The 24,710-nt window shown below is 37.2% G+C and overlaps 2 protein-coding genes across 3 annotated transcripts in view; one reads left to right on the forward strand and one right to left on the reverse strand.

The window, feature by feature from the left end:
- dpysl3 (dihydropyrimidinase like 3) overlaps positions 1-6,639 on the forward strand; it is a 37,176-nt gene extending 30,537 nt beyond the window's left edge. For both annotated transcript variants that reach the window (XM_008426904.2, XM_017308643.1), the window contains exons 12-14: positions 410-589; positions 2,429-2,582; positions 5,105-6,639. In XM_008426904.2, the coding sequence (XP_008425126.1) occupies positions 410-589; positions 2,429-2,582; positions 5,105-5,199 (429 nt within the window). In that variant the 3' untranslated portion in view covers positions 5,200-6,639. The remainder of the gene's footprint in view (positions 1-409; positions 590-2,428; positions 2,583-5,104) is intronic.
- A 726-nt stretch (positions 6,640-7,365) lies between these two features.
- The window catches only part of stk32a (serine/threonine kinase 32A), a 51,233-nt gene continuing 33,888 nt past the window's right edge, over positions 7,366-24,710 (reverse strand). Inside the window, exons 7-13 of the mRNA XM_017308486.1 lie at positions 23,266-23,355; positions 20,625-20,728; positions 18,930-19,046; positions 17,487-17,612; positions 15,808-15,936; positions 12,734-12,798; positions 7,366-11,559 (exon numbers count right to left, since the gene is read on the reverse strand). Coding sequence (XP_017163975.1) covers positions 11,448-11,559; positions 12,734-12,798; positions 15,808-15,936; positions 17,487-17,612; positions 18,930-19,046; positions 20,625-20,728; positions 23,266-23,355 — 743 coding nt within the window. The 3' untranslated portion in view covers positions 7,366-11,447. The remainder of the gene's footprint in view (positions 11,560-12,733; positions 12,799-15,807; positions 15,937-17,486; positions 17,613-18,929; positions 19,047-20,624; positions 20,729-23,265; positions 23,356-24,710) is intronic.

Here is a 24,710-nt window from a genome sequence, read left to right on the forward strand (position 1 = left end):
ACACTTGGCTTAGTCATGACATCATATTTGGCATGCAGTGAGCCTTAGATATGTCCTGTTCTGGCCCGAATATGGACAGCAGCAAATAAAAGGGGGGAAAAAAACTGGAGGAAATATGGAACAATGGAACAGGAGGAGGGGGCCATCAGAGATCACAGATACGCTGAGAAAGGAGAGTCTGGAGGAGATAGAAAATACACAAGGCTGGAAAAAGGGAGCAAAGGGTGAATAATGATAATAAACATCAAACTTAACAAAGGTAGATATAGGAACAAGGTGGTATTTTGGGAGGAAGGGCCAGTAAAGGTTTAGAGGAAGAGTTTGTTCCTCCAGAATGTCTCAACGTTTTTAAAGATGTCCATAAGTTCACAGCTAATTTCTCATTAAAATCCTTTCCTTTGTGTTTCAGGCTGCTGAGTACAATGTGTTTGAGGGCATGGAGCTGCGCGGTGCGCCCCTGGTGGTGATATGCCAAGGAAAGATTGTTCTGGAAGACGGAAACCTTCATGTCACCCCCGGAGTGGGACGTTTCATTCCCTGCTCCCCCTTCCCAGACTTTGCCTACAAGCGCATCAAAGCCAGGAAGCAGGTGAATAACTTGGTTACTACTTCAGCTGGATACAAATACATTTTTGAGGCTACAAAACTACAACAATTTGCAATTTAACTCAACAACTTGGTTAATTAGTGACAGTAATTAAATTAAGTAATATTACACCTCCAGGTCTGGTAAAACCTTACAAAAGGAATGATGAACAGACAATTCTCTCTTTCTAAAATCACTCAACATTTACTAACATTTACTCAAACAATTTTTTTAATGCCGTATTCTGCGATTTTTGGTCAAAGTCAATTCACATTTCTCTTGGAGAACTGCATTTAGTGCTAAACGGTATTATTTAATCCTTAATCAGTCATTTGTTTATTTCTGGAGAACAGGTGAGGAAAAGTCAAACCATGTGTGTCTGAAAGAACAAAGAAACAAAAAAAAATGTGATTTATAGTTGACATAACTTCTGTTTTCTGTGATTTTGACTCCTGGTCAGTTTTCTTTTTTCTCAACTCAATCAAATGTCCTAAAGTCAGGAACAAATAAATATTGGTACAAGAAAGGAAAACTCGTGTATATAAAACGGATATTTTATATTTATATTTGAGGCCTTAATTAATTTTTGATGATTTTTGTTTACAGATAATAAAACCCAAATTTCTGTCTCAGAAAATTGTAGATTACATTAGGACAATAAAAAACAGTACCTGTAGAAATCCTGACAAGGTTTTCTACCAAACAACTTTCCAAATCTGCAGAAATATGAATTCAAAAGAGCAAAACGAGCAGCGRAGCCTGAATGAACAGCTGACATGCTCCTGCTGAAATGTATTTTTTCTTTTAAATAGTATCTTAGACTTTTTGTTCTTCTTTTAACTTCACCTCCATGACAGCAGCTGAGTCTTCTTCCTGCATTTACAACATGCACATTGAAGATTGTTGATCTGAGCACAAGCTGGTATTGCTTATGTTTGTGTTCACTGATTGAAAAAAGATGTGATTTTTGGGTTTGAAGCCAGACCTCTGCCTGTCGGCCAGTCGAGCTGGAAACCAACCGACTGGTGGCCAGCTGAGCTCTCGGTGTAACGTCTGGAGTTTTCTCCTGACTGTTTTCCAAAAGCTTTTTAGCAATCTCACTTTCATCACAGGAAAGGCCAGGAGGACAATGAGTGCTTTAGAGGGAGTTTATTGAACAATGTTTTGCTGACTAGTAAATCACTTGAATCATCCAGAAACATATTATGGCAGCTTATGTTTATCGTGTGCAGTAGTCTTCTGTTGTCAGTTTCAGCAGTGAAGTAAAATTTATATACATTTTTGTTGAATAGCTGGAAACCAATCGAAGGATAGTGGAAGAAAAGCAATAACAATAAATAAAACTTATCAACATTAAAACAACTTAATTTGAATAATACCAAGCGGTGCCGGTTTTCCGCTCCCATACTCTGCCAGGGGATTCGCATTTGCAGACGTTTCCTAATTTGCAGCTGACTGTTGATGAGAAAATGGAGCTGCAGTAACAGTGTGCTGTTTATCTTGGTAGCAGTTACTGTTTGGGCTTTATGGATCACAGATGTCTCATTTTAACTTTTAACAGACTTCCAAGATTCCACTGAGTCACCACACCGGCGGGTAGACGTACAAAACGATAGCTTTTTCATTTACATTCACTTCATTTGAACACATACATGCTGTGTGCGTATTTAGTTTTTACTGCACAGTTAATCTGTGTGAGTCTCTGTTTTCCAGGAGATTCTGTGAATCTACATTTGTAATTTGTCAGAGGAGTCCAGCAACATTAACCCGTTGAAACYGTTGTGAATCTTCATGTTCGTCAGGTTTTTTCTCCTCCATGTCTAACACGTGTCTGTCCTGCAGCTGGCTGTGCTGAGGGCAGTGCCCAGAGGAATGTACGACGGGCCCGTGTCTGAATTCTCCATGTCCCGCGGCGGCACCCCCTCCGCCTCGGCACGCACCTCGCCCACCAAGCAGCCGGTCAGAAACCTGCACCAGTCCGGATTCAGTCTAGCAGGTAACGCCATACCAACGCATCCTAAAAGAAAAAAAAAACATCTCTTTTCTCTTTCCTCTTTGCTTTGCAGTTTATGTAAGAGAATACATGCGCTTCAGTTTCTCCTAATATTGACGTTAGCTGTAATTTGAAGCATTAGTGGCATTCATGATCACTTTTATTATATTGTTCTCGTACATTATTTGTTAAATTAATTTCTAAACTCAAACTGGTTTTGTTTTTCCATTTTAGACATTGTATTAATTATTCACATGGAGTGTCTTGGTCTATCCTAAAAACTAAAACAAGGATTTCCTGATCAGGATCTTTTGTTCCTGATAGCAATAGTACTGATAGTAAGTAAGTAGTAAGATTACCAAGGTTTAATTTACTTAATTATGTGCCTTAATGTGTAATCAGAGTGTTTGAGGACTTCTGGGTAATATGCTAAATGTCAGCCTTCACGTTTTGGCAAACTATAAGCAAAAGTTCAGGCCCAACTTCTCTTTTCAAAGGCCATCTTCTGCTCTTGTTGTCTGTAGATCAGAAACTGACCAATGAGTAAAAGCACAAAATATCTTTTGTTTCCTGATGCCTGCTTATTAAATTTAGTAAGATCAGATCAGCATAATTTAACTACAACTTCTTCAAACTGAGTAAGTTACAGTGAAGAGAAGTTTTCCTGATTGATGCTCTAACTGCATTTGAAGTGATTCTGGATACGTTTAGCGTCCAGGCTGAAACATTGCTTTTCCATTCCAAACATCTTGACCTGTTCTGTTGGAAAGGTCGTCCTGATGTGTGAGGTCACAGTAATATCACCGTTTGGCATCTGTTCCATCATACAGAGCTCCAGTGTGACAGCATGATTGTGCCCATATGTCAGGTTAGCACAGAACAGACTTGGATTGAGACAAGAAACGTTAGTAATTGTTTCATCCAAACTGCCAAATTGTGACAATCTTTGGACTTGGAAAAATAGTTGGTAAAATGATGATAGAAAGGTCTTTAATTAGATGAGAAATCATTTCAGTTTTTGAAAGTAAATCTTGTATTTTTTTTATAGGTAATAAGTCACTTTGAAAGATGTTTAGCTGAATGCATAGCTTGTCTTTACAAGCAAAGCTAACGAGTGAGACCTCGCTGGAGAAATGTGACCTTTGCTGGAAAGAATTCCAACTTTGATTACATATATCTGAGGCTCCTGGTTTCCCAGGTTTTGCAACAGTTTGCGKGATCTTGTGTAAGCATGTGTGTGTGTGTGTATGCATATTTTGAGAATGAGTCCCACTCCTCTTCTATTTTAGTTTTTGTGAAGCTACCACCTGCAGAGCTGATTTACTTGCTTGGAAGGAGATGGAGAGGATTGTTTGATTAGTCACAGTGTCTCATGGTCTGACATCATTCTGCTTTCCATTGTTGTGTTTGCAGATTATTCGATTCGGCCTCTGGCTCATCCTGTGGAAACTATACTACAATGTCAGACTTTGAATGTTGTAGCTTCTATAGAACTGGTGCTGCAAAATGTAACAGTTTAAATATCCAGGGAAACAAACTGAGAAATAAATATTTTCAGTAACAATTATTTTTGTGCCAACTTAGAAAGAGCTTTTAAATGGCACATAAATCTAAACAGTTTGACAAATGGTGTCGCTGGTTTCCAGAGGAGGGTGCCAGATTCTGATTTTGGCTGCAGTTTAACTGTAATGGTTCTGCAGGCCTGCGTCAGTCTATAAATCACCGCAGCACTCCATTCACACTGCTGCAAAATGTTGGTAAAATGCTGTATTTATCATTCACAGACTTGATTGTTTTCAATCAGATTTGATTAGGTAAGCAAATAAATCAAATTGACAAATTCTTCTGGTTATGTAGGTTAGTGTAATTTTCACAGCAAGGGGGTGAACTAAGTTGGTTTCACCCATTTAATCACTGATGTTTGTGTGTTAAAGTTTTGCAAAGTATTTTCTCAGTTCATTAACCAGAAGTTTTCCAAAACACAATGTCAAGATTGGATGATTTCATTCCCTATTCCCATGTACAGTATAATTGCAAAATATATAATTAAGTCATAAAAGTATATGTCTTCTTTGTCAACTCTTGATTTTGCAGACCATTTGTTTAGTGTTTAAGAAATAAATTCTACTGAAACACTGACTAAAACTGATTTACTCATCTCGGATCTTTTAATCAAATATTAAAGAGGCTTAAATCGGTGCAAGTTCACCTCAGAGGTTTAATTTACAGATTTGTGGAGAATGTAAAGAATAACATTGTCAGAGATGGCAATAAACATTTATTCATTATTTCATATACTTTTTCACATTTCGTCATGTTACAGCCAACATATTGGGTGTGGAGAATATTTTTTCCTAACCTTTTAGGCTCCCAGGGTCTTTAATATAATCTTTTTATTGATTTTAATGCAAGAGACTAACTAGTTACTAAAGCTTGTGGTAATTTACTTAAATATATATTTAACATACCATCAATCACTGCCTCTTCTTTGTCACGTAACGTTTTAACTCTCCCTTTCTGTGTAGGTCCTCCCGCCCCAGAGGACGCTCCCATCAGGCCACCTGGTCGCCGTATTGTAGTGCCCCCTGGTGGCCGGTCCAACATCACATCTCTCAGTTAAACAGCAGGACAACACTAGAAGAACAGAGCGGATGATGGAGGGAGGGGATGAGGGAGGGGAGGGAAAGAGGGACAGAGGACCAGAGTTAGTCAAAATTTGAAGAGCAAAACACTGAATCCTCATGCCTTACCTGTCACACTGCTACTATGCTCAGATGAGAATTGTATCCGTTTTCCTGGACAGAACAGAAACGGTTAGAAGTTGCCAACAAAGCACATTTCACATGAACAATGTCAGCCTCGGTTCATGTCAGTGCAGAATACTTCATACCAACCATACAGCCATGTTCTAATGCTGCTTTGGTAGCAGTAAAACTTTACATCATCGCATTTAACCCTGAGAAGGAAATAAAGTTTTTCAAAGGAAAATGGATACTGATTTTCTAGGGATTCTCCTTTTACCCTGCTTGGCTTTTAATATCACCCCCTTTCAGTAGCGCGCTTTCTCCATAGTCAGCAAGACTGAACAATAGATCCCACAATAGCCATGTTTTGTCATGCAGTACCATTGATTAGCTCTAGTTGGCAATGTACATATGGTAGATGTAATGTAGCTTTGTGAATGATGTGGTTGCAGCCTGTTTGGGTTTACCGGACCAATTAAAATACTTTTATCACCTCTAAACACAGGAGGGCTGCTGGACATGGAGCTGCATGGGCCACATTAACATGGGCGACGTGATCCATGATCCTTTCCCACCTCCTCCTGTAAGGCCATACTTACCGTCCTCATTACGTACTGTATTGATGTTAAAAAAGACCATAAGATCAGCGTTTGAGAAAACACAAAGAAAGAGGAAATATTAGTGTTTTTATTATTCTTCATTCCCTAAAGGTTTGTCAGATTTTATTATTTTGCGTTCCTTCATTTTCTTGCGTAAAGAACATGGCAAGAAACAGTCCTTTGCTTTTGCTTCATGTAAACTGGCTGCCTCTGTGACGCTGTGACCATTTCTACAAAACTGAACGATGGAACAGAAAGGTGCTAACAAAAAGTACAAACTCTAAACTTGGCTCTCTTATTACTGCTCTTTACTGATTTATTTTTAATTTTTAACTAGCGTGGCTCTCAAGTGGAAGACCATCATTCACTTAAGATCCACCTTAACCCTTTAATAAAATCCTCAACACATTCAGCAGCAGCCTGAAAATTAGCCAGCCTGTTTTCTGATGAGGCAGAGGATGACGGTGCCGTCAGGGAATCCATTCTCTTTAAGTTGCTCTTTATTAGGCGACAATTGAAACAAGATGCTCTTATTATTCTGCACACTAAGGCTGAGATGAGATGTGGGTCTTTTTGTATTTATGTTAGGATGACAACCTTTGTTTTACTGTTACATTTCTTTTTTTTTTTACTATTGTGTCAGAACTCTGAGATGGCAGGTCACTTAAAGGTGTGCTGGTATGAAATGTTTCCTGAATAAACATGAGTTGCAGCTGGTGTTATCTCTTTATTTCATTTCTTTGGTCTTTCCCTGGATGTTCCTTGTTGTTGTTTTGGTTTACTTTAAGGTTAAGGTAATCCGAGCCACTGTCAATGTAATCAGGCTATAACATAAAATATTAAGAAAACAACATACTCTCAAACTAAATGACATGACAGATTTGATTTATTTTTGGTTTGTCTACATAATCCACCAGTTTTCTACAAAGAGAAACAATCTAGAATGGATAAAACATGGTTACAAGATTGGTTCATGGGATGAATTTATTTGGAAAAAAACCCATTGTTTTGACATTACTATTAAGAAAACTTGCACTCCATACTTCTACATTTTACTTCTGTATTTATTTTCACTGAAAGTTTAAGCGAATCACAAACATCCCATTTATGCCTTGAACATTAGTCAATGTAGCGTTTCACATAAAGTTAACCAGAAGTTTAAATACACTCGGTGAAGTGAATCATACATTTATTTTCCTCTGTCTGAACTTAAAAATCAGACCAAACTTCTCTTGTTTTGGGTAAAAATTACCACAATTATTTCTACTTGCAAAATGCCACAATAATGAGAGAATGTGTCACAAAAGTTTTTGTTAATGTCTTCAAAATTTGAATATTATTAGCCGCCTCCGCACTCAAGCAAACAAATTAATTTACGTAAATCTAAACTAAAACTAAAGAAATTTGGTCTGACTTGAGGCAGTGAGAAAAAATGTGCTTGTGTTTTTTTTAATTAATGTATGTAAACTTCCGGTTTCAAGTTAAGATCATGAATGGAAAATGGATGAAAACACCAAATTTTGTGTCTAAGACAATGTAGCAACCATTTTTTAAACAGGAATATGGCAGCGAATCTCAGAATACATTTCTTTTCAAAATTTTTATCTCGTATTTTACTTTAAACATCTTAAAGCCTAATTTATATGCTGAGGTGGCCTGCTTATCTGCTGCAGTGCCAGACAGAAGTGGAAGCATTTATCAACCGAAAATCCCCTCTTTAGTTGAGCCAATATTGTGGAAAGTGCTGCCTCAGCGAAGTCTGCAGTGGAGGAAGGAATGGGCTGTACCCTCCAGATGACCTCAGGGAGCAGTTAGCTCAAATCGTAAACAGTGGATGAGTGTAAGAGGGAGAGAACAGCTCATAAAGCTTGTCAACTGCAGCTAAAGAGGAAGTCTTTTTGGTGCCTCGTGTTAGTAAATGCACTTTTTACTGAACTATTCATTTAAAATGTTGTCTTTTTGTGAAATATTCTCAGCAGTCATACCAAGACCCCTCACATTTGAGCCATTTGTTGTAACACCAGTCAAACGACACTAGAGGGCAGCCTGCACTTTGATGAAACACATAATGAAATAATTCAATACACTAGAACAAAGCAAACAACATAGGYGTATTGTTTCCAAAAAAGAAATATATTATTTAAGGCACACATTAAAAGTTTAAACTTCATCACAATTGCTCACAGTAAATACACAGTGACAACTGAAGGACAACAGAACAAGGGTAAATTTCACAGTTGTACAATTCTCTTATCAAATAATAGACTAGAATTATGCTTAGGATAAAGAATCCTCCCTTTTAATTTGATTTACCAGGCATAAATACTATTTGTAAATGTTATTCTAATGTCAATGTCATTTTGGTTGATTATCACTCATTCAATCCCCATTTTTAGTGGTCAAATGCTACTTTAAATTTACAAGTTTGAATAATTATTCCACAAATATTATTTACACAGTAAAACAAGCTCAGACTAATCCTTTAGCTATCCCAAGTTCTTCCTACAACTCACACAAGGTACCATCTTTAGATCTATAAAGTTATCTAAACAAGAACAAGAAGAACACAAAGGTAAGTCAAAACATTGTACCAATCTTAAATAGAAAAGTGCCATTTCTAATGAATTTAAATAACTAAATATATTTTAAAGTTGATAAAGAATAATGAAGAAGATTGAAAGGACCGACTCACGTTACAGCTAGATAACAGCCGAGTCAGTGGAGCAACGAGTCGTCGCTAAAATGTATATTTTTATTTAGTAGCTTTAAAGAAGGTGGGGATTTCATCACTTTTACATACAGGAGTTAGCTTAGTGTGATATCTATAAGGCATCCCTCTTTGTGCAAGCAGGCAAATATTTTGAGGGGATGAGCTGATGAGAAATGTTTATTCTAATAATTAAACAATGTTTTGTTGCCTCACATGTGAGCCAGGCGCAGAATCCTGGATCTGAATATCGTATAAACAGTTTGCAGAGACAAACTGACTGAGCATTTCAAATGATACATAACTGATTAAAATCAACTCAAAAGAGGAAATGGATCAACACACATCTGACAGACAGTGCAGATGCTAACTGATAAAATTCATCTGTCCATCCCTAAGATTTATTCATTCACAGCATTAGTTGCATAAATGCTACCAATAATGAAAACATGTGCAAAAAGAGTAAACAGTAATTGTTTTCTCTTTGCTTCCCTAGTAGGCCATTTTTTAAATTCTTTTGGTCAAGGGTGATCAATTATGGTAACATTTAGTTTCCTAGTTTCCCTCAAGATTAAATGATGTTTTATCTTCTTGTTTGATTCCACAAACAAATAAAAACCTCAACTGTGAGTAAATCACGAAAATTTTACTTTTTTCTCTGACAGTCTGAAATGCTGCATGACACTAAATGTTGAAAACCTATCATCACTGTTAGCTTAATTAGCCAAGCTAAGCATCAGGATCACTAATTTATTTAAATATTGCCCTGAAAAAGCAAGCCATTCATTTTCAAGCCTCTAGTTCAGTTCGAATCATTCTTACATCGATAAAATCAAAGTTTGGTTTTGTCTAATAAGACTAGCAGTTTAATAATGCTACTTCTGTCATGCTTGTATCCAAAGTTATATGGATCATAGAGGAAACATTTTCTAAGCAATGGTTTATTATTATTAAATGTTTCAGGCTCAGCTCCTTAGGCTTTCATACACAGGATGAAGAATCACTTTAAAGTTGGCGGCGCTACATGACACAGCTCATGCTTTTGCAGACCTTTCAGGTTATTCTCTGGAATGCAGAGATTATTCCACCGAACTGAATATTTCCTAGAACTAACACGTTACTATCCTGGGACTTGGATGTCACCTTCCAAAACTTACCAGACTCTTTCCAGAACATATCTGGCACTTTCTGGAAAACTGTCTGACAAGTACCTAGATTACTCATAGGGTTAGGGTTAGATAGTTTTCCATGACCTCTAGGTTACATTGCAAGAAATACCATGTTCTTTCCTGAACCTGCAGTAAAACTATTCACCAATCTTGATATTTTTTGTGTTAAGCAGAGACTGGAGTATCTGTTCATATGACCAACTTCATAGAGCCGGACTTTATGGAAGAAATAAAACTTCACTTTTCAGTCACCAAGGAAACCATTATGTCCGGCTCATAATCAACTCATCTCAGCACCGCAAGAACAGACAGAGAGGAAGATGAATGGAGCTAAACACAGGAATATTCTGAAGTAAAACCTGCTTCAGTCTGTCAGGGATGTGAGACTGGGACGGAGGTTCACCTTTCAAAAGACAATGACCCAAAGCATACTGCTGAAGCACCACTCAAGTGGTTTAATGGGAATTTTAAATGTATTGGCAAGATCTAATCAAAGGCCAAAGCTCAATTCAATTGGCAATCAGTAGTCAGACTTAAAGATTGCTGTTCACCACCGGAAACCATCTGGAGCTGGAGAAGGTTTATGTTAAGGAATGGGCAACAATCCCAGATCAAGACGAGGCGAGCTCTTAGAGATTTATCCAGTGTGACTTGCAGATGTAATGTGTTTGTTTCACAATAAAAAGACAATTAAATGTTGAAAGTTGCATGTTCTTTAAATGAAATGAAGCAAATCCTAAAATAATCCCCTTTTCCAGGTTGTGAGCTAGAAAACACAAGAAATGCCAAGAGGGGTGAATACTTTCTCAATGTGCTGCATCAGATAGTATCTGGAAATTACAGGTTTTTCTCCTGAACTTACCAGCTACTTTAATTTAGAGGATACTTTCCTAAACTTTACCATTCAGAACTCACTAGAATACCCGAAAGGTTCCAAATACAGCTTTGAGTTTCAGGAAATCAACTGGTATGTTCCAGAAAGTGTCTGATAAGTTCTGTAAAATCTTCATGGAAGGTACCAAAAAAGGCTACAGAAAAAAAAAAACCCACTTCATTATGGAAAGTACCTGGTAAGTTTAGGTACATTTTCAGAAAGAAACGTCTTCCTTCCATAAAAATTTACCTTCTGTGAAATTACAGCTCTATTATGTTGCACTACCAACTGCAATATTATAATTAAATGACCATAGTTACCTAGAAAACCTCTCATAATAAAACCAGTGTCAGTACATTCAGGTGGAGGTGCTCTGTTGTCTTGGTTTTGGAAATGATCTGGCTTCTTGCTACAGCACTCTGCTCAGAACCGAGGCTGAGCAGACGTAAGAGCACCAGGGTGACGGAAGGGAAAATGATACGAGACTCTGCTGGGAGYCCATCCGTTCGGTGACAGCAAAGCAGTCCGTCAGTCAGTCTCTGACATGGCTGCCTCCCAGGGACACCATCTTTTRACGCMTAGCTGCTTTTTAGGTCTAATGGCGTGAAACAAGTGTGCACAGTGCTGTTCTTGAGATTTTACAGACTATGAAGGAGTGCAGGAACATAGAGGACCAGGTGGGAGTGCATGTGCTGACAGTACGACAGGTTTTGCTTGTAAGTTGCTGAACTGCAAGCTGGAGGCAAGTGCAAGTGATGAGGTGGGAGCAGGAAGCCTATCCTGATAAATAGGCAGCTGGTTCAACGTTGTTGTTCTGTCCGTCCTCTATTGCCTTGTTCTTCTCGCTTGTGGATAGTTCAGAAGAATCCACTACGACTTTCCTTGACCTGTTGAGATAAGAACAAAAATCTAATGTTGAGCAGATGATTTTTCACTCCTGTCACATTTTAATGAGCATATTTATTCATCATAGTTCCACCCTAAAGCTGTATATCTCTAAAATGCATCCATGTGTCCATGCACTGGCGCAACTACACATTATTCAGGTGGATGAGAAAACATAGATCGGCACCCCCCCCCAGGGAAGGAACGTCAGGGTTAAGGAGCGATGCCCCCTCGTCCTCGTTCCCCTCGAGGCTACGATACGCGAAGGGTAAAACTCGTTACATTTACCTCGTTATGTGCGCGAGGTGAAGGAGCGGAAGCCGCGCGATGAAGTGTATGGGAAAACATCATTGCCGCGCCGCCCCCTCCAGACGGGGTTTTGGCGCCCCCTCTGGTGCTGCACCCCTATGCGTTGCATACCCTGCATACCCACTTTTTGCGCCACTGAGTCCATATGACATGATTTTTAGTTGGTAATTTAAGAATTCCTCACTAAGTTGTTTCTAATAGTTGATTTTCATCAAAGTTGCAAATCCCTAATGCTAATGTTTTTAACAATTTTTATGCTGATTTTATATTTTTATTAGCGTTTTTCTTTCAGCTACAGTTAAAGGAAACATTGTGTTGGTTAATGTAACCTTATTATTTGGTCTTTCTTGTTTCAGTCTTTCTTGGATGCAAATACGCTTTGCATCCARAGCGTTTTTTTTTTTTTGGAGGGTGATATTTATAAAAGCAGAAAGAATGAAGAATTTGCTCAAGTCCACCTTTCTGTCAATACTTTGAAGTTTTCTAATTTGCCTTCCACATTTATATACTTAGAAAGAGGCAGTAAAAATGTTATTTCTTGTCTGCAGTGCTTTTCCTCCAYCTGGCAGCCAACAGGAAGGCTCCTGTTGATATCAGTTGCTGTGTTTTTGCCTTGATCATACAGCCACAAACATACCATAAAAAATCTGCTTTACTTTTCTTTCACAGCATCCCGTATGATTTTATCAGCCACCAAGGAACACTTTTGATTTAATTTAATATGCTTCACCCAAGTCTACAAATTGTAGAATTTCAATCTTTACCCTTGGTCTCAAATGTATTTAATTATTTACCAGTAATATATTTTCAGAGTAAATGCCGCTAGTGTGATTTSTTTGACCWGAGGAGGTCTGGWAGCTTCCTTACTTTTCTCTGTTGAAGACAATGAAGTCCCTCTGGACGTTGTCCAAACGCTGCTGCAGCTGTCCGTTCTGGGGACAACAGATAAAAGCAGAATCACTAAKCAAATCAATAATGGCWACTATGTCAAAGGAAAAACCCCATTAGTTATGAGAATTAGGTTTTGTAATAACTGCTTGATTAATTCTTGATTTGATTTTGTTTTTATAATATTTCACTGTAGTGTACAGTTTATATTCCAAATATAGCATTCCTCACCGTGTTTGCTCCTTTGCTTTGCAAAAACACTCATATCCCTTTAACTAATTCACATTTTGTCACTTTATACCTACCAATCTAATAATTTCCTTTTAAATTTCATGGAATACATTAAAACCAGGACAACAAATTGCCTTCAGGAGACATTAATTATTAACGCAGTTATTTAACTTGACAAAAGATGTGTAAGTTTTATAGGCAGGTCTTGCATCTTTGGAGGAAACGTATGTTCAGATGTTTCCACCTGCTTTTCCTGTAATGTGTCCCACTCCATCATGTGAGATCAGGCAGCACCAAGACTAGCAGACAGGTGCTTTCTCATGCTCTCAAAGAGGCAGAGAGGAAGGAGATCATAAAAATATATAATCGCTGACTCACTTTACTCCAAGTGAACATGAAAGAGAAATGATCCCAGACAGAAACATGAAGGGAAAAAGAAAGTTTTCCTAATATAATCTGGAATCTCATTAAACGTTATTTCGATAATTAACCTTTAAGAAATGCCAAAGTCGCCATCTGAGGATTTGGAAAAGGTCTGGACTTTATTGAATTTACTAAGCGTGGAGATTATTAGTGTATCTAAGGAAGTCTGCTCTTATCCTCATTTAAATGATCAAACATGGAGTCCCACTTGTGCAAGCAGCAACTTTCTGTTTAAGCTTATTTTRACCAGGTATTAAATCTAGGAAATTATTAATGTCAGCTCCAAGGGTTTAAGTCCAACAATGAAAAGAGGACAGGTATGGGAAAAGCTTTGGGCAAATAAMAGCTAAATGATTATGAAGATAGGCAGAGGAGAAGGAGGAAGAAAAGAGCCAAAAGGACTAGTGAGGGAATTTTATAATAATATTACACAGGAAAGCAACAAAGAGAAAAAAWTTACAAAGAAGACAAACAGACAAATGTGTTTTTCAGAGAGCTACACCTGCTATCAGGAAGAAAATAATTTCATGGGACACAAAATGTGACAGGACAAAAAGAGCCTGATGCTGGCCTTGAGGACAGAGTGTACTTGTGATGTGAATGCAGAAAGGATAAAGAAACAAACAAAAGCGGCAAAAGAAAATCAACAAATAGGAATAACGGCACATGTGGCAAAACAAAAGAATAGATGTGATACAGAGAGGACATGACAGGCTCACATACTTTACAGACATGACTAGACTTAATGTTCAGCATCTGCAGTCATTTGTTAGCTTGAAACCTGCCTTCAGTCAGGTTTTTGATACAGTGGTATTCATAGATTGCAGATGTGAAACTGTAGCAAAGACTTCAGCTGCACTGTTATTGAGTATAAGGAGAGATGGTAAATAAATGGAGCTTCCCAAACATCCTGCATGCATGTCTGCAAACAGCAGTGGGAAACAGGACTTTTAAAATACTCTTTACGCRTGTTAAAGCCTMACATGTTGATCATTTGTAGGGTTGAACAGATATCCATTCAAAAGAAAATACATTTCTCACGGAACTTAAACAGTTTTTATTGTGACAAATTGTCCAAATGTGCATCGTTTCTCTAAAACAAGTGTTTTAGAGAAACACTTGTTTTGTGCTGTTAACCAAAGCTTATGTTGTAGCTGACTAAACTGTGCTTTTTKTGTCTCTCTTATAATTATTTAAGGACTCACCAGAAGAAGGATGTTGCCTTAATATCTATYATAGACTGACGAGATAGAGTAATAAAAAAATAAATAAAAAAAACACTGGCCCTGCTTAAAACCCAAATATAAGCCTAAGTGCTGATGATTCCCTACTTGTTTTTCACTCTTTTGACACTGATGCTTTTAAACAGACAATTTAGAGGCTAAAAGCTCCAAATACTGGATTAAACTGTCCACTTAGTGTGACAACCTTACTGAGGAGTGGTCTGCTGGATGGAAGCCCAAGAGGGACATTCTTGGGCTAACAGTTTTTTGTCTAAATTATAAAGAATAGTTCTCACTGCTGGAATTATTTCACRGATATTAATATTATTTATACTGCTTTGTGTAATAAATTYATTTCAAATAAATGAGCAAAACAAGCTGGAAAATTCAAGGTGGACAGAAAAAAAGCACTGAAAACAAATTATACAGTAAAAAGCTTGGCATTTATTTTAACCAATGTAAAACTCCATATATGTCTGAATTATTTGTTGAAAGTACATTTTTAGAAAAGGTAAAAATGTGCCATTTTGTGAAATGACAGCAAAACTGCTTGAATTCTCTTATTTTTGTCAATCAGGTGAGGCAACACAAGCAGCGCAGATGTAGCATAATAAAAATGTTGAAGTTTCACACAGCGCATTAGTTTCGGAAATGAAAACAACACGAGGAACRAACACTTACTGGAACTGAAAAGCACAAGGGGCCAATAGTTGACAGAATTGTTGAGGGAGTCTCAAGACAGAGAAAGAAGAAAGGATGAAAGGAAGACGATGAAGATGAGAAGGAACAAGAGAGATCTAGACAGAATATAGAGCAGCTGCAGGGCAATGCGCAAAAAGCRTGCTGGGACAGGCATAAGGGCAACTTTTTTATTCCGTATTGATCCACCAGGCTTCAGCCGGCATCTCGCTCGCTCTTCACACACAGACAACACACACACTCTCTYTCTTTTGTTTCTGACTTGAGTTCCATCCTTCATAAGTGGCCCCAAAGGCCTTTGGTAAATGGATATGTTAAAGCGTTGCACAAACACAGCAGATATTTATAGACAGTATCATCTTTGATTGATAGAAACAAATATCAGCAAATGTTGGAAAATGGGAAGTCAGACAGAAGTGTGTCCAGCRGTTTGGATTCATTCTGGACAATGGACTCCATTCATCAGAACACGTTTACCTGCGGGGATCCGTCGGATCCCTGTTCCCTGGTCTTTCTGGCCAGTCTTTTCTTCTTCTTATGAAGTGGTTTGGACTCCAGGATCATTTCCTCCAGCTCAAAGGTGGGGTCACAGTTTAGTCTCCGTCTCTTTAAAAACAAACAAAAAAAGACTTTTAAGGAGATTGAAGGAAGATTCCATGTTAGACGTTACAGGTTTACATAAAACWAGTGGAAAAAAACCTGAATCGTTCAGATTYTTCCAAACCAAAGAGTTAAATTAATGTGCACTRATTTAATTTTCCATCGGACTTTTCCTTTTTTATTCTCTGGACAGACATCGACTACACAGTTGTGCTACTTTGTCACAATGTATGAAAATATTCAAAGGAGTTACTCCTTATTAAAGACTTTTGTATTGAAGTCATATTTATTGTTGGACTTCATTACAAACCTTCAGCTACAATCTGCATAAATAACTGCAGCTGCCATTAAAACCATCATCTAGCTGCCAGATTTCAGAAAACAGTTTTAAAATTAAGATTTATTGAGGTGTAAATATAGTAGCATTGCTTGCTTTGGTAATTAGATATTAATTGACTGGCCACATGTTGGAAAATGTTACAAAGTCATTCCTAATGGGCTTCTAGTGAACCGCAGTGAGAAATATTTTCCAYAAATGGAGYAAACRTGGAAGAGATTAACCTTTAAAGGAGTGACTGACTGAAGAAAATGACTCCAGTAGTGATTTGATTACTCATCCAGGAGGTCAGAAAAGAACTAAAACAACATCTAAAGTCTTACAGGTCAACATTTATGATGTACATTTACTAAAAGACAAAAGGAATTGGGGAAAAAATGCATCCAAGGCAGGAACAACTACCGATCTAACAGAACACCGTCGTCCAACTCATAATTTTGAGAAAAGGTTATGATGATCCTTAARACTTTTAATATCTTCTTCTAGAAGGTACTTATCCTACACTATATGTAAAAGCAGCACAGCATTTAATGAAGAACGTCATCATGGCAGCGAACATAGAGGTTGAAGTGTGATGGTTTTCTCTGCTAATTCAGGACCAGGACGACTTGATACTATTACTGAAACCATCAATTCTGATCTTTAGCAGAAAATCCCATACGGAGAACATCTGGGCAACAGTTTGTGACATTTAACCTCATCATATGAGGGTTATGCAGCAGGAAATAATCCAAAGCACATCAGGAAGTCAACCTCTTCAAGGGTAAAAATAAAAATAAAAAATAAAAATGAAAGTCTGGATTGGAATCGGTAAAAGTCTGGACATGAATCCAAATGATACACTGCAGTATGATTTGAAACAAGAAATTGATTCCTAAAAATTCTTTAATATGAGAGAATAAAAAAAATCTGCAAAGACCAGTGGGTCAAAATTCTACCATAAGAATTTAAAAACTGCATTTTGTATTTATGAAGGTCATTTTTGTCCAGTATCAAAAATTATTTGATGATCTGAAATGTTGAAGACAAAACAAAAAAAAAAAAACGAGACAAAAACTTTTTAAGGTACTGTATAAGTAAAAGTACAAAGAAGATTGATGTAGTCATAATATGATTATTCTGGTATTAGAATAGTAGAATAAAAATTCAGCAGCATTTGTATGAATATTTTGCTGTCTAATACAAAGAGTCAGTCAGTTTTCCTATTTTTTATCCTCACATTAGGAATAAAGCCTGGAGGAAGCTGTTTGTTGAGAACTGCATCCCAGTTGACGTCAGACATGTAATCCAGATCTTGGAGCTCTGCGAGACACGAGATGCGCTTCTGGACATCTATGCACAGCAACTGAAGCAGAGAAACAGATTTTAGTCAGAATGATTGTGTACAAGTTGGGATCAGAGTCTCAGTGAGACACTGACAGGTGGATGTGCTTCGCCTGAAGGATGAGGCAGAAAACTGACGGGAAGAAGACACCTTTCAGAAGTCAGGCAGGCTGGAAGGAGAGGGAGATAGATTCCAAAACAAGGAGGAATAGAAAGAGAGGCAAATGAAATGAAATGAATTCAGGTAGCAAATGATAGTGCAGAGAAAACAGTCGTCCTGAGAAGCCTGGAAGATGAAGGACAAATGAATTGAGCATGGAATTTTCTTTTCATTCTCACTTTCCCTTCTCTCCGCTCTTTTCTTCCCCCTTGCAAACACACACACACACACACGCACACGCACACAAACTCACACACTTTCACATGCAACAGGAATGCCAATGAGCTCAGAGGAGTCTGAGCACGAAGCAATGCAACAGTTAGACTGCAGTGAATTGCTGGCAAGAGAAGATGATCAAACAAGAGAAAGTCCTTCAGTTTTACAAATGCATCTCAATGACGAGAACMTTTTAGAGATTATGAACATTAAAAGTTATTATTGTTCAGCACAGCTTGCCTAGTCTGTGCAGAACATCTACCCATGTTTACTCTGTGAARCATGACCTGTTTGCTCTATGAAGAATGTCTGTTGCTCATAGCAAACTACATTTTGAACAGTTTATATGTATTGAAGTATACACAGCGACTACTGCACTCAACCCCATTGAAAGCCTCATGGTCATTCCACCAAATTTCTGAACTCTTCTTGAGTTAAAACATTAGTATTGTTGCTTCTAGATGAATATGACCTTTTTTTATTTGCATTATTTGAGATCTGAAAGYACTGCATCTTCTTCATTGCTTTCAGCATTTCTTATTTTCTGCAAATAAATGCTACAGTTTTGCTTGGAACTTCAGAGACATGTTGTCAGTAGTTCATTGAATAAAAGAATAATATTCATTTCACTCAAACAAAAAGTAAAATCTGAGAAACAGATCACTTTAAGTGGTCTCTTGATTTTTTCCAGAGCTGTTTGTATACATATGTAAATGTGTTGAAACCWAACTGTACAATCTGCTTCTGCTTCAGGGTGAAGTTAGTAACTTTTAACTTTGTCATATTTTCTTCTATGCTTTGAAATCAACTGGRCATCTTTGGATGCAAGTTAGGCTGAAATGCTCTAACACTGCCCTCATGTGACCAAACTATAGCAACAAGACTCCTCCKATTTTAACCAACTCATGCTGATATTACTCTAATCTGATCTTAATAACCTTGTAGACATTAATAGAAATGTACCTTTCTGAGTAGAGACTTCATTTCCAGAGACCAGGCTGTTGGGTAAGTTGGATGGACTTTGTGGAACATTTGTAGAATCTCATTAGATGGTGTGTTGGATCTCATCACATATGGTCTCTGAAATAGCAACAAAGAGTGGAGATGGGAGGAGAAGAGAAGAGATATTCCCCTTGCTCACACCTTTTATGGTCTCATTTTCTGCTCTGATAAAGACAAATGACAGCATTGAGGACAAGGGGAATAAGGGATGAAGTTTTGTCTTTGGATGAAACAAAGTGATTCAAGATGGAGAGGTGAAAAGACAGTGCAAGACAAAATGGATACGTTTCGTATTTTTCCGTGTCATAATTTAATACCCCAGGTGTCGCGATACCTCCCCACTTTCATTTACCTGTAACTGAACGCATGACAGTCCTAACAATCCAGTTCCCATTATTCTAACTCAACTGTGCAGTTAAAACAGTTCAGGAGGTTGGAAGGAATAAAACAAATTGACAAGAATTGATTTGTTCCTCTGCAGAGCTCAGCACATTGCAGCTAATGGTCAGGCAAAGGTGAAATAAAGYGAGGCATTAATGTGGTGCAATGTGGCAGAGCAGCTTAAGAAAGATAGTTTAAGTAGAAGTCATGATAAGATTTAAAGTCTTGTGAAAATAGCTGCCCTCACGGYCTGTTCATTTTGATTAAGACGGCCCTGTTCTCAGAAGGATCTTGTTCAAGACCCTCCTGTGTTCCTTAAAGTGCCACAAAAAATGTTTCTTCATAGCATTTCCTCACAGATACCAKGACCTGAAGACTAAAAGTAGCTCATTACAGAGTAACTAGTTACATTTACTTCAATAACTTTAAAAAAAAAAGCACTTTTATGACAAGATTTACTTTTATTTGTGTAATAATGATAAAGTCTGAATAAAATTACAGTGTGTAACTTCACTGAGTGAAGAAGAAAAATGTTTTAACGAAAAGTACAGAGAAAGAAACTTAAACATTATTTAAAACAAAACTTCCTGAATGTACTATAAATTATGTCAATTAATAAATTAATGTTAATATAATCTGATGAGGCTGTCGACCCATTTAGAGGTCAAGAAGGTACAGTAAACATTTTAGTTTGTCACTAGAAGCACTTTGCCTGCTCTAATATTTAGTTTACATACATAAATACATATTTTGAAATAGTAGGTAAGATATTGTGTCCAGTATGATCAATTACTCTGTACTCAAGTTGCCTTTTTAAATGTTTTAGCTACAGTATATGTAAAATAAATGATTTTAGCATATTTAAAGTCAATAACAGACTGAAGTTCTTGCAGTCTGTACAGTGGATAAGATGTTTCAAATAAYAGAAAGAAAAATAATGCATTGTCTGACAAATAGTTTGGTTAGACTAGGAGAAAAAAACACTTCTCTACATCTTAGGTCAGCTTTGATTGCCATTTAAAGTGTTGAGAGTTCCAGCTTTTTTAAATTTAAATAGAACAGAATGAAAAATAAGTGAAAACTAATTTCTCATCCATGATGGAACAGAGACATTTTATGCAAGAAAGTGATTTTTTTAAATGATTGACCTCCCTTAACTTTGYGAAATGCTGATTACTGATCTGTTAAGCACCTCCTTGCAAGAATCATATGTACTACTGACTACAGACAGACAGRCCCAAGGTCACACAGAGGTCAGCCATTTGTGTTTGTTACCTGTCCTCTCAGTAGTTCATAGGCTGCAATCCCCAGAGACCACCAGTCAACAGAGAAGGAGTATCCAGGGTGGGATCCTTCGAAGCTCTGGAACAGCTCAGGAGCTGAACAGAATAAAACACAATATTATTAAAACATCACAACATTCCAGGTTACTTAACATAGGAAAAAACTTTGAGACATTTTTTTATTTATTTAGATTGTATTTGGCTTAGGGCTGCACAGTGGCGCAGTTGGTAGCACTGTTGCCTTGCAGCAAGAAGGTTCTGGGTTCGATTCCCGGCCTCGGGTCTTTCTGCATGGAGTTTGCATGTTCTCCCTGTGCATGGTGGGTTTTTTCCGGGTACTCCTGTTTCCTCCCACAGTCCAAAAACATGACTGTCAGGTTAATTGGCCTCTCCAAATTGTCCCTAGGTGTGAGTGTGTGCATGGCTGTGTGTCCTGTGTGTCTCTGTGTTGCCCTGCGACCTGTCCAGGGTGACCCCGCCTCTCGCCCGGTATGCTAGCTGGAGAGGCACTAGCAACCCTCCCGACCCCACTGCGGGACAAGGGTGTAAGAAAATGGATGGATGTATTTGGCTTAGCTGAATACTCTGTCAAATTACAGAAAGACCAATCAAATCAATCAAATTTTATTTGTAAAGCACATTTCAGCAGCAAGGCATTTCAAAGTGCTTTACATCAATAAACACAAAAATACAGAGTTACAAGAAATAAAAAGAAATTAAGATGTTGAACGTTATTTAGCCTGACGTAGTGACAGCTTTTAAAAATTTAGCTTGAAAATTTTGTGAYTGTTGAAAATGCATAAGACATTTTGTTCCCCCTTTCACAATGAATTTTTTTATACATGTTCTAATCTGTTTTATTCTGCACTAGATCACACATGGTGACGCATCAGGCTCAAAAATACATGTGGAGACTTCAGGGWCATTGCTGGCCTGTTGGTTCTGGGCATAAAATGATGAATTTCAKCCTTTTTGACAGGAGAGACGATCAAACAGACTTCAAGTCTGATTGCTTATGTTTTAAATATTTCACATAGCAGACAGCGCAGTCAGGCTGTGACTAATGGTTGGTTATTTTTTCCTCTAATAGAAGAGAATCATCTATTCTGGGGTAAACTGTGTTCTGCTTGTTTGCTCACACATCATCTAACAAACCTCCATGCTTTTTATGATGCTGCAGAGGCACTGACTAATACATTTCATTGTGTTAATGCTTTGGTTTTTTGAAAAAACTTTTACTTTCACAGGATTATGCTCACAGAAAAGTCTTTTGAAACCTCAAATGTTTTTTATTCTTCCAGTATTTAGCCCGTCTCATTTCCCCATCAACTCCAGTTTCCCTTCCTGCTAATGAAAGAATCCCAGCAGCATGATGCTGCCACCACATTTCACCAAGCAGATGGTAGCACAACATAGAGAAATAGGTTTATTTGTCCTGTGATATCACATATTACTAAAATATTGATAAACTCAAACTTATTATCCTTTTGGGGATATTTGTTCAACTCACACTAAAACTTGTATTTTTGTCTTTTTTTATTGTGAGATGAAGGTTAATTGATTTTAAGATTTCTGTGTATATTTTGACCAGAGTTGCCATCATGCTTGATTTTCCACTTTAAGCTTGTCACACAGGATTCTAATATCAATCTGAGGAACAATCACTCACTTTACAGGATTCCAACTTTTCACATTTACAAAAAAAAAAAAAAAAGTTTGTTTGGAGCAAAAACAAAACCTCAAACCTTGAAAAACAGAAAAATAAATGTTCTACCTCATCATTTATATCCCCCTAAAATCCTATTAACTCCCATCTAATCTCACAGAGGCTGAATCCACATCAAAGTGATGCATTTAGGAGTCACAGTGAGGAGAAGCACATCTGTGCCTAAAGGGATCAACTTTCTCTTTTTTTAGAGACAGTAGTGCTTCAAATTATACAGTTTTTTTATAAACATACAAAAATGTCTAATAACTATAAAGCCTTTCATTAGTTTTCTTCTAGAGTCAATAAAAATTAAAATACAGAAATATCAAGCACTAAGTAATTTCACCTAAAACAGTATTTTTACAAATCCAGAGCAAATTAGTGCTGGTGGATTTTAATGAGCTGCTGCATTTACCTGATCGAACTAAAGCATAAACTGAAATGAAAACCTTCTGTTAAAAGTTATATAATAAATACAATTGTCTTTACTTGAGTTATTATTGCCTTACATTAAAATGTAATAATCTGAAATATTTAGGTAGTATAAAAAAATAAAAAGGTGAAATTACAAAAGAAGCAATTTTTTTTTCTCTAAAACAGAAACAGAGTCTTTTTTATTCCATCTTTCACCTTTGACAAAAGACTGCTCCTCTTTAAATAAATAAGTAAAATTCTCTGGTCAGTGTTTGATRTTTTCATGTAAAAACATCAAAGATGATATAAATCAAGGATGATTTATAAGTGCATGTATAAATCTTTCTATGAGAAATGTCAGAACTTGTCTTTTTACTCACCAACAACTAACAAGTCAAACTGAGTTTCAAACCAAAAGGGGAGGAATCCTCACTGCAGTTTGTTCAGTGAGTTGGATTCAGCCCAGATCCAACTGGACTTTGAAGACTTGAGAAAAACGTTCTGATCTTACCCATGTATGGTTTGGTTCCAGCGATTGATGTTGCCTTCAGGTCTTCTTTTACAATGGCTGCAATGTTGAAGTCCGTCAGATGGACATGGCCTGCAGATGAGATGAATCACATTATTACTTGTACAATCAGTGGAGCTTTCAGGCAGGTTTATCCTAAATCTTAGTTTGTTTTTTTATCAAAGAAGAAGACATCCACTGTACAACCAATTAAATTACTCCTTATTGATTATTCTTTGATTCTGTGAGGGAGGCAGTAGCAACGTCGGTGGTTTTCAAAGTCACAGCTTTGACCTGAGCCTTAACATGGTGAGAGCGAGAAGGCCTAGTCATTGCTATGCTCACTGATCACACACTAATGAGCTGAATGTGGGATATGTGCCTGCATACGCTACATCTTTCTATACCTTGGGCAGTTAGAGTGCAGCCGTGTATGCAGAGCAGTGATTACTCGGATGAATGGGTGTCCCTCCTGACCCTTTATACATAAAAAATGACTTTAGTTAAAAAGAAATACACAAATGAAGCAGACATGAGAGTTTAAGTAGAGAAATGCTGTCAGAACCATCTAGCTCACTTTGTCTCTCTCGCTTTAAACTTTTCTTTTGTTGAATTAGACATGCTTATTGCAGAATTATTTAAAAAATCAACATGACAAACATCCACATAAAACACAACATTGCAGACATTTAACATGTTCCCTCACACTCAACAGCACCTAAAGTTTCACTCCTGCAGTCTGAAGGAAAACCAACAACAGAAATTCCCAAACATGTTTTCTATTCAATTAATTAAATATGAAGCTTTGTGTAAAGCACACATTACAATATCCCCTTATATTACAACCTGCCACAGTTTGCAGAAGTTAACAGTTCTCTGTTTATCATATAAATCCATCATCAACATGTTGGTGTGTATCTTTCTTGAATTTTACCACGCAGTTGGTAAACGTAAAACCCAAGGCTGTTATTTTTGATTATTTCCAAGAAGCATTTCTGTTTTACATGTGGAAAGGTATAATTTGTGGTCGGACTTGAAACCGGTTCTTCACAGCTGTTCCCCACGCAGCCCGACGGAGATTGAACAGGTTTTCATGGAAGAATGGAATAAAATTGCCGTGTCCAGATGTGCAGCCTGATTGAAACGTTTCCACAGAGACGCCATGCTGTGATTTCAGTCAAAGGTCCATCTACGACCATGAAGGAATCACTCATTTATGTAACATATCTTTTATTGTCATTCTGCAGAAATCAGTCTTTACTATGACATTATGTTTGATGTTTTTCCTTTTTTTTGCTTAAAACAGTCAAATATTGTTGATCTTATAAAAGCAATAAAAAGTGTAAAACATTCAAGGGGTTGAGTACTTATTATAGGCTCTAAGTAGCAAAAACTACTAAAAATAAGAGGTAAATTCATGATTTAAATTTGTGAAAAATATAATGTGG

The sequence above is a fragment of the Poecilia reticulata genome, linkage group LG14 (genome assembly GCF_000633615.1).
Source record: "Poecilia reticulata strain Guanapo linkage group LG14, Guppy_female_1.0+MT, whole genome shotgun sequence".
In the NCBI taxonomy this organism is placed as follows: Eukaryota; Metazoa; Chordata; class Actinopteri; order Cyprinodontiformes; family Poeciliidae; genus Poecilia; species Poecilia reticulata.